The following is a 15129-nucleotide window of genomic DNA, read 5'->3' on the forward strand; positions in this document are numbered from 1 at the left end:
CTCTGTTGCCCAGGTTGGAGTGCAGTAGCATCATCTCGGCTCACTGCAACCTCCACCTGCCAAGCTCAAAACAGTTCTTCTACCTCAGCCTCCCAAGTAGCTAGGACTATGGGTACACACCACCATGCCCAGCTAGTTTTTGTATTTTTTGTAGAGACAGGGTCTCCCTGTGTTGCCCAGGCTGGTCTCAAACTCCTGAGCTCAAGCGATCTGCCTGCTTCAGCCTCCCAAAGTGCTGGGATTAAAGGCATGACCCACTGCACCCAGCCTGTTACTCTTATGAAGGCTTGAGAGAGTAATCAGAATAGAAGATTCTTAGTACTTACACTTTTTGGTGTTCCTGGTTATCTTATAAAATATTTGTTGAATATTAGGTTTATCTTCAGCCATATGTACAATTTAAATGGTACTCATTTCAAGTGATGCAAACATCTCTAAGACAAGGCTCTTCCCATTCGCTTGCTTGGTCATAAGTAACACAAGAGCAATATTCTTGGAAATTATCCTCTTGTTGTTTAATTAGCTGAGGTATATCCACATCTCTTGTGTGTTCATTGCTCTAGAAGCTGAAAGTAGAATATTCTTCTTATAAGCAGTTACTTTGGAAGATAATGATAAGGAGTTCTCTGTCCAAAGAGTGGGTCATGTAGACCTAGAGAAAGGTGTGTCATAAGAAATTATGACAGATCAAATCCTCAAAACTCATTGTTTAATGGTAGTTTAAACAAAAGTTAAATATGACCTACAAAATACTTAACTGTCATGAAGTAAAATGAGCAAAAGTGACAATGATGGCTAAATTAGGTGGAAAGTGATTATTTTCCTTTCATTTTCCAAATTCTGCATAATGTTGCTAGGTCATCTATTTAGAAAGTGGCAACTTTCTTCAGAGTTGTTTTGAAAAATGAGGCACACCCAGAGAAATCTTTCACAACCGCTTTTTGAAGGACAGCCACAAAAGCAAAAACACTTCGAGAACTTTGGGATCATAGTATCAAAATGTTGCTGGGTCACAAGGGTGATAGCTTTCCCTTCTATGAATGTGATTTTCTCTTTATTTCTTTTTAATAAACAGGGGATGGAGAATTGTCATGGGAACATTCTGATGGTGATATCTTCCGACAGCCTGCCAACAGAGAAGCAGTAAGTGTGAATAGCTCAAATAATTCAACACTCCACAGTATCAGGCCAAGCTTTCCTCTCCCCATGGCTACTATTCTAGCAAATCCAAAAAAAAAAAAAAAAAAAAAAAAAAAAAAAGACCCCGATTTCTAACACCATTTTTCTTCCCTTTTCTCAAAGTTTTGAATGTCATCACCAACTGGAAACCATTTAAGTACACTGTAAAATTGGTAACTGGAGGCAGGAAATGTGCACAAAGAAACCATAGCCCCAGCCCTTTGTCTAGGTCAGAAGTTGGTATTCTTTTAGGATGACTTGCCAAGTCTATGTATGTTCTCTAAGGAAGCCAGGTCACTCCTCCTGTCCTCAACAGTGAGGACCTTCTGTGGGGTTGTAAGATACAACCATCTTTTTGGTTGGATTTGGTAGGTACTTCAGATGTGTCCACATAAACTCTCTCCCAAGCCTTAGGCGCTCAGTCATGCAGTTGGAAGAGAGGAAAGGTAGCAGTCTGGATTCTCCTCCCTTCAGCCTGGCAATGTCTCCCTTCTGTTCTCTGCACTAATCTCAGAATAAGCCTCACAAGTAGGCATCTTTCTATGTAAGTAATAGCATCTTTTGTTCTTTTGTATTTTGAAGTAATTTATAAACTAGAATTCCTCTCTAAAAATATATGTGTAAGAAGAGTTACACTTCAAATTTCTTAAAATTCGAAAAGGAGATGTTCCAATTCAAAGAATGTATCATACAAAATGCACAGTGGTGACCATTGCACATAAATAGGTATTCATCACATCCTTGTACAAAAAAAGTATGCAAGGACATTCATTGCATTGTTGTTTTCATAAAAGTAAAACAAATGGAGACTACCTAAATGTCTACTATGGACTTGGTGTGTACATCCAATTAATGGGACACTGTACAATTGTTAAAAAGAATATGGTACGTCTAAATGTAGTAAAGTGAATCGAGCTCCAAGATATATTAAGTAACAAAACAAGGTGCAGAATGAAATTTTACACTACCACTTCTTTATGTAAAAATTGTATGTGCATAAACCAATCTGGAAGGTCGCATACCAACATGTCAGCTGTGCTAATCTTAAAAGAGTAGAAGCAGGCAGGTGGAAAGGTAGATTTTGACTCTTTATATTTTCTGTATAATCTGATATTTTCCCATAAGCATCAATTATTTTTGTAATAAAATATAATCGATTTTCTAAAACCTTAGAACATCACAGCAAATATTGTATATAAGGCAGGAGTCCAGGGAATTACAGGGCAAGCCTGAGGATATTGAGCATATGAAGAAGGTGTTGATAGGGGATGCAGTAGAATGACTCATACAAACATCACAGTGCTGCTGAGGCTGGGCTTCCCGGTCATCACATGGGCCACTTCTGACTTGCATGCTCCCAGCTTGCTAACACCCAACCCAAAGATTAAGCAGTGAGATGGAACCATTTCTATTTGTCTTACTGTCTATCAGTATTATTTTCTGGACACTGCTGTTTCTGAATAGTTGCAGAAGAATTGGGGAGAAGGGGTTTGGAGAACAGTACTCTGGAACTCTCAAAAAATCAGCATCCTGCAAGAGAGGGTGGGCTTCCCTGTTTGCTGGTTAATATAAACCCTGAGGAAAGATGTTCTCCATGCAACTCTATCTGCTTTATAGTAAGTGAGATTCCTTCCAGAGCCTGACAGGAGATGATGTCAGTCTCAGTTTTCTGTGTTGTGTGTTCCTCTTTTTCTCAGCCCCGATTTTTTATTGTGGTAGGAAGTTGAGCGTGGCTGAATTAGTGACTGTCAACCAGATGTCATTCTAAAACAAATTTAGGGTTCAGTCACCTTAAGCTATGTGGCTTATTCCCTGAGAGGCCCCCACACTAAGCACTGTGGCCACCTTAGCAGTCTTGCTGGTAATGCCATGAATTAGCCTTTCTTCTTGACTTCATTTTACACTGTCCTCAACTCCAACGCTTATCTTTCAGCTTCATTGGCAGGCCTAGTGATAGTACTTCCTGTAGCAAAAAAGGTCAGGTACAGAATGTGGGCCCTTGAAATAGTTGTTGATTTTCAAAGTTCAAGACCTATCTTTAGAAACAAACATTTGGGCCTGGTAGACCAAAATGGCCATATGGTTTCACTTTATTATAAATAAATATTTTCCTTTGTTCTGAAAGGGATAGATATTGTGGGATATGATTTGAATAATAAATAGCATCTGTAGTAATGGAAAAATATATACCTGGCGCGTAGTAGTCACCCAATAAATAAGTGTTGAATGAATGGGTGTGGGAGGTGGCGTAAAATGTGTGTGATGGTATAGTGGGGAGGGGGCTCCTCATTAATTTTAATGCACAGGAATTTGTCTCAAATCAGAAATAAACTCCAAATTTGTTGTTTGCTCTTGACCAGCCTAAAATGAGAAAATAGGAGAATCCCTTCTGAATATCCTTTGCAGGCCCAACTTCCTCAGGGGAAGAAGAAAAGGCAGCCCTAACAACACATTTCCTATCCAGTAGACTGTCCTTTTCGTAAACTGTTCCTATGTACCCCAAACCAGCAAAACCTCTGTTCAACAGAAATACAGCTGACTGGTTTCTTTTGCCAAGTGGTCTGAAAACCATCAGCTTAGCAAGTTTTATGAAGTGCACAGGAAGGGGAACCAGTGGTTCAAATATGACCCCTTTGTAAAAACCTGAAACAGTTTTTGTTTGATTTCTAAGTTGTAATTTCTCATGAATTGGTCCTCCTGCCATTGATGAGGAGTATGTCTGCGCACGCGTGTACACGCTGGCGTGTGTGTGTGTGTGTGTGTGTGTGTGTGTGTGTGTGTGTGTGGAGTGGTGTGGTACGTGGGGAGGAAGAAGTAGGCACAGACTAGAAAGCCAAAACATGAAAGCATGGATAATTTTGTTCTGGACAACAGCCAAGCCCTGATTTTTGCCCCCAGTAGATTACATTGAAATGTACCATTAAAAAAAGTGAAAGGGTTTGGGATAGAAACAACATGAAACAGATAAAAATCCATGTCTCATTCACATTGTCAGAACAATGGTTTGGGACGGAAATTGGCCTAAGTGTCTTCCAGCCAGGGATAGTCCTAGGTTCGTAGTGATTAAGATACAATGTTTTAATGGCTGTATGGATTAGAATATATTCTGAAGCCGCTTTTTAAATTAAACTTTTTTATTTTGAGATAACTATAGATTCACTTGCAGTTGTAGGAGATAATACAGAGAGATCCCATATTCCCTTTGCCCAGCTTCCCCAAATGGTAACATCTTGAAAATCTATAGTACAATATCACGAACATGAGGGCCCTTTCTGGACCCTGATGTTTTCTTGTCTGCACCAATAAAACTCTTACATTGTAGACTTTAGAACATGAAATTCCTGGGGAGCCTCTACAATAGTGGGGATTTTTCAACACCAGAAAAGAATTGTTTTAGAGCCACCTCTGAAGCCTGAAATATTTTTCAGTCTTTCAAGTAAGTAAATCAAAAAATACCAAAATATTGAGCAAAATAAAAGATCATAGCTATATGGTCATTTCTAACTGGTTTTGACCTGCTCTCTCAAGCAGCCTATTTGCAGCTAATTTTTAAGATAAGCTCCAATTTTGCTTACTTCAGGGCATTAATAACCTTTTTCTCCTTTGCTCTGAGTTACAAGGTCAGAATGGCCCCTCATAAGTCTCTTTCATTTGTTTACGGGAGGAACTCTTAAAAGAACCATTACCCTTAAATCAAAGTCGCACACCGCCACCACCCACTCCAGCCCCCAAACAGAAGATCCTTTATGTCAGTGATTCCCAACCTTGACTTCAAACCAGAGACTCTTGGGGAGTATATAAAAATCCTAATGCCCAGGCCTTCCCCCAAACCACTTACATAAGGATCCCTCGGAGTGGGACCCAGGTATGAGTATTTTTTACAGCTCACCAGGTAATTTTAGTGTATAGCCAAAGTGGAGTATGTGGTATATGTGGTGGTGAACATTGTAGCTGAATGAACTTCCGTATCTGAAAGAACTTGTCTTTGGAGCAGCTTTTAGTCAAATGGTTATAGACCACTGAGTTTGACTGGACATTCTCTCTTCCACTTTCTCCTTCTTCTCCTTCTCTTCCTCCTTCTGTTCATCTTCCCCCCACTTCTACCATCTCCAAAAACTCAATCTTCATAGTCACCTTGAATAAACTGCCTCTCCTCCCTGGCTTCACTTTGTAAAACAAAAGACTTCAACAAGATTAGGTTCTAGGGGACTGACTGGTCTACAATAGGGTCTGTGATCAAAATTCTTGAGGATTTTTTTTTTTTTTTTTTTTTGGAGTCTAGCTCTGTCGCCCAGGCTGGAGTGCAGTGGCCGGATCTCAGCTCACTGCAAGCTCCGCCTCCCGGGTTTACGCCATTCTCCTGCCTCAGCCTCCTGAGTAGCTGGTACTACAGGTGCCCGCCACATCGTCCGGCTAGTTTTTTGTATTTTTTTGAGTAGAGACGGGGTTTCAACGTGTTAGCCAGGATGGTCTCGATCTCCTGACCTCGTGATCCACCCATCTCGGCCTCCCAAAGTGCTGGGATTACAGGCTTGAGCCACCGCGCCCGGCCGAGGATTTTTTTTTTCGTCATGATCATTGTCCTACCATTATGATATGTCCCAGGTCTGAGACGCTGGTGCTAAAGAATAGCTTTTTATTTTGTGTTCACCATCATGAGTCAGAGAACTTCTTGTACTTGCAGCTTATCCTAGGTCAACAACCTTCCCTCTCCACTTCTATCCCAGTCTAACTGCTTCTTTTTAGGATCAGTGGGACACCAACCAGCCAAACTGTCCTCTCTGTGTTCCTTTGGCAAAACTTTGCCAAACTTCAAAAAGGACAGAGCAACCTGTAATGGCCTTTGTGGAATGTGAGCAATTATGGCAGAGAAGTACGAGCCATTGTAGGAATGAGGAATATTTGCACTGAGAATCCTATCCATGTGCATGGAAACAAATTGATGCAGATTCTTATTTGTGTGAATTTTGATAGCAATGCACCAGCGTAGGCTCCTCTTAGATAGAGAGAATAATGTTGTCTTTCAAAAGGCTAAAAACAGTCCTCTTACTTCAGCTCCTGTTTACTCTCCCTTTACCCTACCAGTGGCCCCTTCCTGCCAGGAGAGCAATAATAGTTCCCAAAGCGAAATTTGCAACATGTGTGTCTGGCCCATAACTTTAATCAGTGTTTTATGGGATGATATGGTCAGGGGACCCCATAACTATCTTCCCAAGGTTCCTCACTATTTCTGTCACTGAATATAAAGATCTTCCTTTTCAATTGCCTGTGAAAGATTTTTTTAATGGGTTCCCCCTCCTTCACCCCTAACAATTGCGTACAAAATACAATTAATCTTACTTGGCTTTAAGCCTTAAGGTTCCATTCTTCATTCATTTCATCTTCTTCTACCCCCAGCCTACTTTAGCTTCTGGGAGAGGGGTGGGTAGCACAATAGTCTGGTCATCATGTGTGTTGAACCCTTGCTGAAAGATTGCTTGTATGACAAGACTCTAAGCTTTTCTTAGGTGCCAGTTTTGTTCACTCAACAAATATTTGATGAGCACCTTCTAGATGCCAGGCACTAAATTCTAGACACTGGAGATGTAGCAGTGAACAAAAAGTCCTTGATTTGTAGAGCTTACATGCCAATACTGTCGTGTACTGTCAATTCTTCTATCTATAAAATACCTAGGGTATTTGTACTGTGCTGTATTATCTTATGCCATTACGTGTGTTTAGAGTCTCAGTACATCTTATCAAGACTATACTCAAATCTCATCTTTTCCTCCTATCCAGTTCACCCAATGCATGATCAGGATTCAATGCTCTGAAACAGTTCCAATTACATTACTTCTCTAACTTTAAAAAAAAAAAAATCCCTCAAAGCCTTCTATGCCCTCACCTCTGTTGCTTACCAAATAAAGTCTTCACCCCTTAGCCTGTAATTTAAAGTCCTCCATGATCTGGCTTCAACCCACTTTTGGAATGTTATCCTGCAACTGTTCCCTTTTATGGACTCGATGTTCTCCGCTTCACCTTCTCAACTTGGAAACCTCTGCCTGGACTACTCCCCTTATACTCTGGCTGTAAAAAAGTCTACCCATCCTTCATGGCCCAGATCACAAACCCTCCCCAACTAGAAGCTCTCTCTTTCTCCTCCTGATTTGCGCAGGACTTCTTACTTCTTCTGCGGCCTCTATTTACATTCTGCCTTGCGTGCAGACTAATGTCTTAACTCTTAAACTGAAATGTGAGAGTCTTGGCAGCAGGAAGGACACTTTAACCTTTTTGGCTCTTTTCTCCCTAAGAAGTTTGCATGTGAATCTAGTCCTATCTTTTAGAAGAAGAGAGATAAACCTCAGCATGTTGCCAATGATGCTTTTACATGACCACATCCCTGTTTCTATTGGTGTAGGTGAGCATGCAGCTGAAATAAGAGCTCACCACTATAAATCAAAATTATTGAATGACTTCTAATGTGTATAACTTAATCTCTGTGATCTCATTGGTGGCTTTTGGATGAAAATTGTTCTTGTCATTTTACAGAGACATTCTTACCACCGCTCTCACTATGATCCTCCACCAAGCCGACAGGCTGGAGGTCTGTCCCGCTTTCCTGGGGCCAGAAGTCACCGCGGAGCTCTTATGGATTCCCAGCAAGCATCAGGAACCATTGTGCAAATTGTCATCAATAACAAACACAAGCATGGACAAGGTAAGGGGCATCCTTCTTTTGTATACTTCCACAACAGGGCCTCAGCAGCCCTGGTCTTTGCAGGGCTGGAGCTGGGAAAGGACTCTTTCTCCCAGGAATAGCCCATATTCACTTGTGGCTCATTTAGCATCAACTCCATAAAGTGGGTATAGTCAGGTGACTCCAGGAGACTCTTTGGACTTCCTTAAATGCAGCCAGAAGAGCATAGTCTGGCCCCTTTTGTGCTTGTGAAACAGCCTCTTGTATTTTCTCAATTGTCCCTGGGGATTGTAGGTCATTTGGGAAAATTCCTTGGGTCTTTAACAGAAAGAGTGATTGTCTGTGTTTTAGTAGGGGACCCAACATTCAAAGGTACTCAGTGCCCAACATCACTGAAGCTCTTATCTATACCTTAGAAATAGCAATTCTCACACCTCAATGCACCCCAGATTATCCTGGGCTTCTCGTTAAAGATACATATTCCTGGCCCCACACTCAGATTCTGGTTGAATATGTAGCATATGAGACTGTCCTTAGTAATGAGTAATCCAGGTGCAGTGGTTCATGCCTCCCAGCACTTTGGGAGGTTGAGGCAGGAGGATCACTCGAAACCAGGGGTTCAAACTAGGCTGGACAACATAACAAGACTCTACAAAAAAAAATTGAATGAAAAAAAAAATTAGCCAAGTATGGTAGTGAGTGCTTGCAGTCCTAGCTACTTGGGAGGCTAAGACAGGAGGATCACTTGAGTCCAGGAGTTCAAGGTTACAGTGAGCTATGATTGTGCCATTACACTCCATCCTGGGTGACAAAGTGAGACCCTGTCTCTAAATTAAAAATTTTAAAAAGGTAAAAGAGTAATCCAGTGAGAAATCCCAAAACCACCTGGCTGAGCACCAGGAAGACTGATCAGGTTAAGACTGACATGCTGTCCACTTAGTTGATCAACTGGCTACAACAGGCACCCACAGACTTCCATAGCTTCCAATTTCTTCTTGCACAGCATTTTCTGGCCTCCACCTGCTCCCTGCGCCCCCGCCCCGCCCCGCCAAACACGCACATACCAGTAGCAGGAGTCAGGGGAGGAGAAACTCAATCAAACAATTGACTGCTTCTTACTTTTTTAGGCCTCCTGTCAACTAGCTCGTTGGAGCAAGGGCTCAGCTGGTTCCTTTTATGAAACCACAAACATGTTTTGTTTCCTTTAAAGGGAAAACAAATCAAAAGCAGTTCTCTGAATGGGTTAAAAGCAATAAATTATTAAATCAAATGATTGAATAACATGGGTGAAAAACAATCCGTTACAAAGAACTCCTACCATAAATCTCAACAAAGCTAGTCAAGCCAAAGCTAGTTGATCACATCTGTTACTAGTTAGATGTAAATTTCAGATTACAGATAAAAAAATTAAATTGCTTTTGAAATTTGCAGGCTTAAAAAAATTCAAAATAAAACTGTTAATGGAAAATGGTGATGTATTAGAAGAATTGGAAATACTTACTATCGATCTGTGTTTGATTTGAATTTTATTATTTCTGATAAAAGTTTATGAAATAAGGAGGGAGAGTTAGGTTAAGATAGTTTGATTTTCAATTCTAAATTGCCTCCAATAGATTCCATTTGTTGTGAAAGTATTTCAAAGCTTTTTAAAGGTGTAGGGAAATGGATTTTGAAAATCCTAAATCCCACAATTTCCACAAGGTCTCTTTAATTTCAGGGCAGAGGCTCATCCCTTGATTTTCTCCATGGCCTACAAAAACCCCAGCTGGTTTACATTTATTCATTTGCCCCCACTGATTTGGATGCAACAGTTCTATTCTGACCTTTCTAATATAGTTCACTGAGGAATCACTTGTCCCCACCCCCAACTCCCAAGCTGGATGATTCAAAATCATCCCGAGAATTTTTTGGGTAAGGAGAGGGTTGTGCTTCCTTGTCGAGAATTAACCTCACCCCATTCCACTGCAGAGTTTGAGCTCTCACCCAGTCTAGACCATTCCTTTAGTCCAGATGTTCAGGGGAGAGGGAACCTAGCCATATAACACTGGGAGTCCTGCCTGCCCTGCTCAGCATGGGTCGTTCTTTTCCTTAGATCTCTTGCTAATAATGTGGTCCTCTGATATATCTACTTGGCTCCTTGTTAGCATCAAATAAGAAAAATGATAGGACTCCACCATTTTGAACTTGAATCCAGCCTAAATTTTCTTGAAGCATACTATATATCCACTTGATCACACTGTCTAGAAGGGAACATCACTGTTTGGGGAGAGAAAAAGAGGTAGGGGCAGGAAAGAGAACAGCACATCTGGCCTGTCTTGTGTGATCCTGTCCACAGCCCTGACCTCACAGTTGAGGTGTCAGCTCTCCATTTTGTCTCATTGTAATATTGTGAGCCACTCCAGTTTAGGTTATTGGAAATCTTTACATGGGTTGACCACTTAGAGTGTCCAGTATTCTAGCAGCTCTTGCAAAGGACAGGAAAAGGCAGCCAACATTATTCTTATATCTTAATACGACTCAGTGGACTTGATGAGAAAGAGCCCAGTGATTCATCCTTCTGAGGCCATTGTCTTGCAGCCAAATCAGCCAATTCCTAGAAATGCCTCAAGTGGGACTATTTCTCCCCAACAGCCCAGCCTAAAGTGATACAACCCACCCTAGAGATGTTGTTGATTGGGATGCCCACAGGTTTCCCTGGGTGTGATGAGGTGATGGGAATAATAAGAAACACACTCAGTCCTAGTCATGACTTGAAATCTCCACAATGTCTCAGCACTCTCAAAAAAGGAGATAACTCATCCTCAGACTTCCCCATCTGCAGCCCTGTGCAGTTCTTATCTTGGAGCCTAGCTCCATGCCTTATAGTAGGAGCCAGATATATTTGGTGTTGATTTGCATAGAAAGATGCTCCTGTGGCCCCTTCCCTTTTTAGGCTCCTCAGCCTGCATCCCAGATGCTTGCTCCTTTTTTTGGGTGTGTCGGGGGAGGGGACAGGGTCTCGCTATGTCACCCAGGCTGGAGTGCAATGGCGCCATCATGGCTCACTGCAGTCTCGACTTCCTGGGCCCAAGTGATCCTCCCACCTCAGCCTCCCAAGTAGCTGGGACTACAGGCATGCACTCCCACACCTGGCGATTTTCGTATTATTATTTTTGTAGAGACTGGGGTCTCTCTTTGTTTGCCAGCTGGTCTTGAACTCTTGGGCTCAAGGGATCCTCCTGCCTCGGCCTCCCAAAGTGTTGGGATTACAGGCAGGAGCCACCACACCCAGCCAGATGCTTGCTCTTTTAAGGCCCTTCAGAAGACATGGGGCCAATGACTTAACTTCCCACTTAACAAATGTCAGACTGCCAAAGGATATCTGTGAAGCAAGCAGTGATCAGCTGTAGCCAAATATCTATAGCCACTATGAGGTGGGAGACTGAGGAAACTGCCTGAAGATTAGAGGCATAAAAGGCTATCCTTTCACAAGTTACCCAGGAGGCCGGTTGATCCTTTCTCAATCTTGACTTACCACCTTCCTTCCCACACCAAAGAGTGCCCAACACCATTAAGCTTCATACTTATATATGTTGGTGGATCAGACAGACTCATAGCATTTGACATTCTGAATGGATTTGCCTCAGGATCTGGAAGAAACTGTCCCTTTGGGAAGAGCAGTAATTTTTGCATCTAGCCTCCATGAAAAGCAAATCTCCCAAGGAAATTTTCATGCCTGGAAGCACATCCACTTGAGGCATACAAATTTTCTATAGAATTGAAAACACTAACATTACATTCTACTAGAGATAGAACTCTGCTTTCATGCATTCATTTATTCTCTCATATATATATATATATAGCTGGGCTCGGTGGCTCACGCCTGTAATCCGAGCACTTTGGGAGGCAGGCGGATCACGAGGTCAGGAGATCGAGACCATCCTGGCTAACACGGTGAAACCCCGTCTCTACTAAAAATACAAAAAAAATTTAGCCTGGCGTGGTGGAGGGCACCTATAGTCCCAGGTACTTGGGAGGCTGAGGCAGGAGAATGGCGTGAACCCGGGAGGTGGAGCTTGCAGTAAGCCGAGATCGCACCACTGCACTCCAGTCTGGATGACAGAGCAAGGCTCCATCTCAAAAAAGAAATATATATATATAGGCTGCGTGCGGTGCCTCATGCCTGAAATCTCAGCACTTTAGGAGTCTGAGGCAGGTGGATCTCTTGAGTCTCAGAGTTTGAGACCAGCCTGGGCAACACAGGGAGACCCCGTCTCTACAAAAATTTAAAAAAAAAAAAAAAAAAAAAAAAAAGCACAGCATGGTGGTGCATGGTAGTCCCAACTACTCGGGTGACTGAGGTGGAAGGATTGCCTCAGCCCGGGAAGACAAGGCTACAGTGAGCCACGATCACACTACTGCAGCCTGGGTGACAGAGCAAGATCCTGTCTCAAAATACATATATATATAGACTGCCTACTATGTGTGAGGCCATTTATAAGCATCCAGAAGCTGCTGCTGAAGAATTTGGAGAAACTGCTGTGAGTAGAATATGGCCCAAGCTGTTTTTTGGTCACAGATACTACTCGGTAAACATAGCCCCATGGCTATGACAAGAACAAAAGATGGTTGATGTGTTAAGTAGTTCAGGGCTTGGGTTCTGAATATAGGGTTCCATTTTAGCTCTTTAGCTTTTAATTGCTAATACTACATTCTCTTTCAGTATGTGTTTCCAATGGAAAGACCTATTCTCATGGAGAGTCCTGGCACCCAAACCTCCGGGCATTTGGCATTGTGGAGTGTGTGCTATGTACTTGTAATGTCACCAAGCAAGAGTGTAAGAAAATCCACTGCCCTAATCGATACCCCTGCAAGTATCCTCAAAAAATAGATGGAAAGTGCTGCAAGGTGTGTCCAGGTAAAAAAGCAAAAGGTGCGTTGGTTGGAGGCCCTGCCTTTGGTTGACTGAGATTCCCACATAGTCTTTCTAAGCTTTCTTTGGGCATCAGAAATATAACCTTTCATATAATTATAATGATAATATTTCTAATAATAATGAATTTCATTCTCTCCTCTCTTGAAAGACTGAAAAGACAGTTGCTTGGAAGAAATTTACTACCCAGAAATATGCTTGTGTCTACCACACCTCTCATGTATCCCTGAGTGTTGAACTTACCTGCTTTTCTAAATAGTAGAGAATTTAGGCTATCATGTTGATTAGGAAGAACAGTAGCAGCTTTCATTTATATCACTATTAAACCCATCAAAGTACAATCACATCCATTTCCCTTTTAAGACAGGACAAGAGGCAGGTGAGTTAGAGTGGAAGGAGACCAGGTTCTGATCCAAGCCTAAGGTGTTGAGTGACCTTGGAGATGTGCCATATCCACTCTGAGCCTCATTAGCCTTATCTGTACAATTGAAAGTTTAGAAAAATTATCTGTAAGCTCCCTTCTAACACTAGAATCCTATAATTATATTGTTATTTATCTTTTAAAGATAAGAAAACTGAAGTACATAAAGTCAAATGACTTGCCCAGATTCATTCAACTAATCGATCATAAAACCAAGGCCTATAACCCAAGTCGCTTCCAGCCCATTGTTTTTTCTATGCCAATAGAAAATATTGACTGATAAAAAAAGACAAGTTAATTATTTAAATTGTAGTTTTTAAAACATGAGCTAAATAAAATTTTTTTTTATCATTGATTGATACTAGGATTTATCAATCCCTAATAATGGGGTTGACAGAATATAGGATGGGTAATCAAGCATTCTGTCTCTGGTGTGCCACAGGTTTCCTGTGTGATCTATAACAAGTCACTTCACCCCTCTGAGCTTCAGTTTCCTTCTTTGCAAAATGAGAGGGTCAGAGTAGATTTTTGGGGGGGCCCTTACAGCTCCAGCATTCTAAGAGTCAATGATTTAGTCAATCCCAGGCACATGAATTTATCATTTTTTATGCTTTCTGCAAAGCGTTTTTATAAACAGAGATGAAAATTCAAACATTTTAAAAAGCAGGTAGAGAGCTAAATTATGTACTTCTTCAACTTAGTTCCTCATGACTAGAAGGCAAACATGCCCTGAATCAATGTATATTTTTTGAGCATTTTCCTGCAGGCCAGTGGTACTCAAACTTGTCTAAATATTGGAACCCCTTGGAGAGCTTCTACATATACCTGTGTCCCATCCCCAGAGACTATAATTTAGTTGATTTGAGGTATGACCTGGGCTGTGGCATTGTTAAAAGATCCCAAAGTGAACATTATGTGCAGAAAAGTTTGAGAACTACTGCTGTAGGCCCAGGGTCATTTATGGTCTTGCTACTCAAAGTGTGGTTTATGGACTGGCAACAGCTAGGAGCTGGTTAAAAATGTTGACTCTCAGGCCCCCACTCAAGACCTACTACATCATAATCTGCATTTTAACAAGAACCTCAGGTGATTCTAATGCACATTACAGCTTGAGAGGCACTGATTTTGGGACACAGAATGTTCCTCAATGTAACAACCCCCATCTTCCAGAGTACATAGGGGGCAGGGTGTGGACAGGAAGGACAGGAGCTATTTGATAAGGTGTAGAGAACGGGGCATTGAAATTTATGAGAAAATGTATTTATTACGAGTACAGAGAGAACACATTCTTTTTTTTTTTTTTTTTTTTTTTTTTGAGGTGGAGTCTCACTCTGTCACCCAGGCTGGAGTGCAGTGGCACAATCTCAGCTCACTGCAACCTTGCAACCTCCGCCTCCTGGTTCAAGTGATTCTCCCGCCTCAGCCTTCTGAGTAGCTGGGACTACAGGTATGCACTACCACACCCAGCTATTCAAACTCCTGAGCTCAAGTGACCCACTCGTCTCAGCCTCCCAAAGTGCTGGGATTACAAGTGTGAGCCACTGCATCCGGCCAACAGAGAGCACATTCTAAGGATGATATGGACATCCGGGACACCCAGCAATGATCACCTATTATGACTTCCACGTCTGTGGTCTCACTGGATCCTCAAACCTTTTAGTGTCACATAGTGGTAGTTTCATGAACACAATTTTCTCTTCTGTCAGGAGTCTAACACTTAATAGTTTAAAAAGTAATGCAACAAGATAATTTCAGACAAAAACTAATATTTACGTAAATTACCCATGATAACATAAAGCTTCTCATTGTATAATATTCCAATTTTAATCTCGGGCCTTCAGACCAAGTCTTATTTCATTGTGTGCTTGAAATTTTATTGATGCTGGTGATGCTGGTGATTCAATTAAAAAGTAAAATAATCAAAAAGTTGTGAGGACAGGA

The 15129-nt window shown here is 41.6% G+C and overlaps 1 protein-coding gene across 5 annotated transcripts in view; it reads left to right on the forward strand.

The window, feature by feature from the left end:
• CHRDL1 (chordin-like 1) overlaps positions 1-15129 on the forward strand; it is a 121655-nt gene that overhangs the window by 94007 nt on the left and 12519 nt on the right. For all 5 annotated transcript variants that reach the window (XM_011984507.1, XM_011984509.1, XM_011984506.1 and 2 more), the window contains 3 exons: positions 1076-1143; positions 7708-7876; positions 12558-12767. In XM_011984507.1, the coding sequence (XP_011839897.1) occupies positions 1076-1143; positions 7708-7876; positions 12558-12767 (447 nt within the window). The remainder of the gene's footprint in view (positions 1-1075; positions 1144-7707; positions 7877-12557; positions 12768-15129) is intronic.

This window comes from Mandrillus leucophaeus, unplaced genomic scaffold, assembly GCF_000951045.1.
Source record: "Mandrillus leucophaeus isolate KB7577 unplaced genomic scaffold, Mleu.le_1.0 Scaffold269, whole genome shotgun sequence".
Taxonomy (NCBI): Eukaryota; Metazoa; Chordata; class Mammalia; order Primates; family Cercopithecidae; genus Mandrillus; species Mandrillus leucophaeus.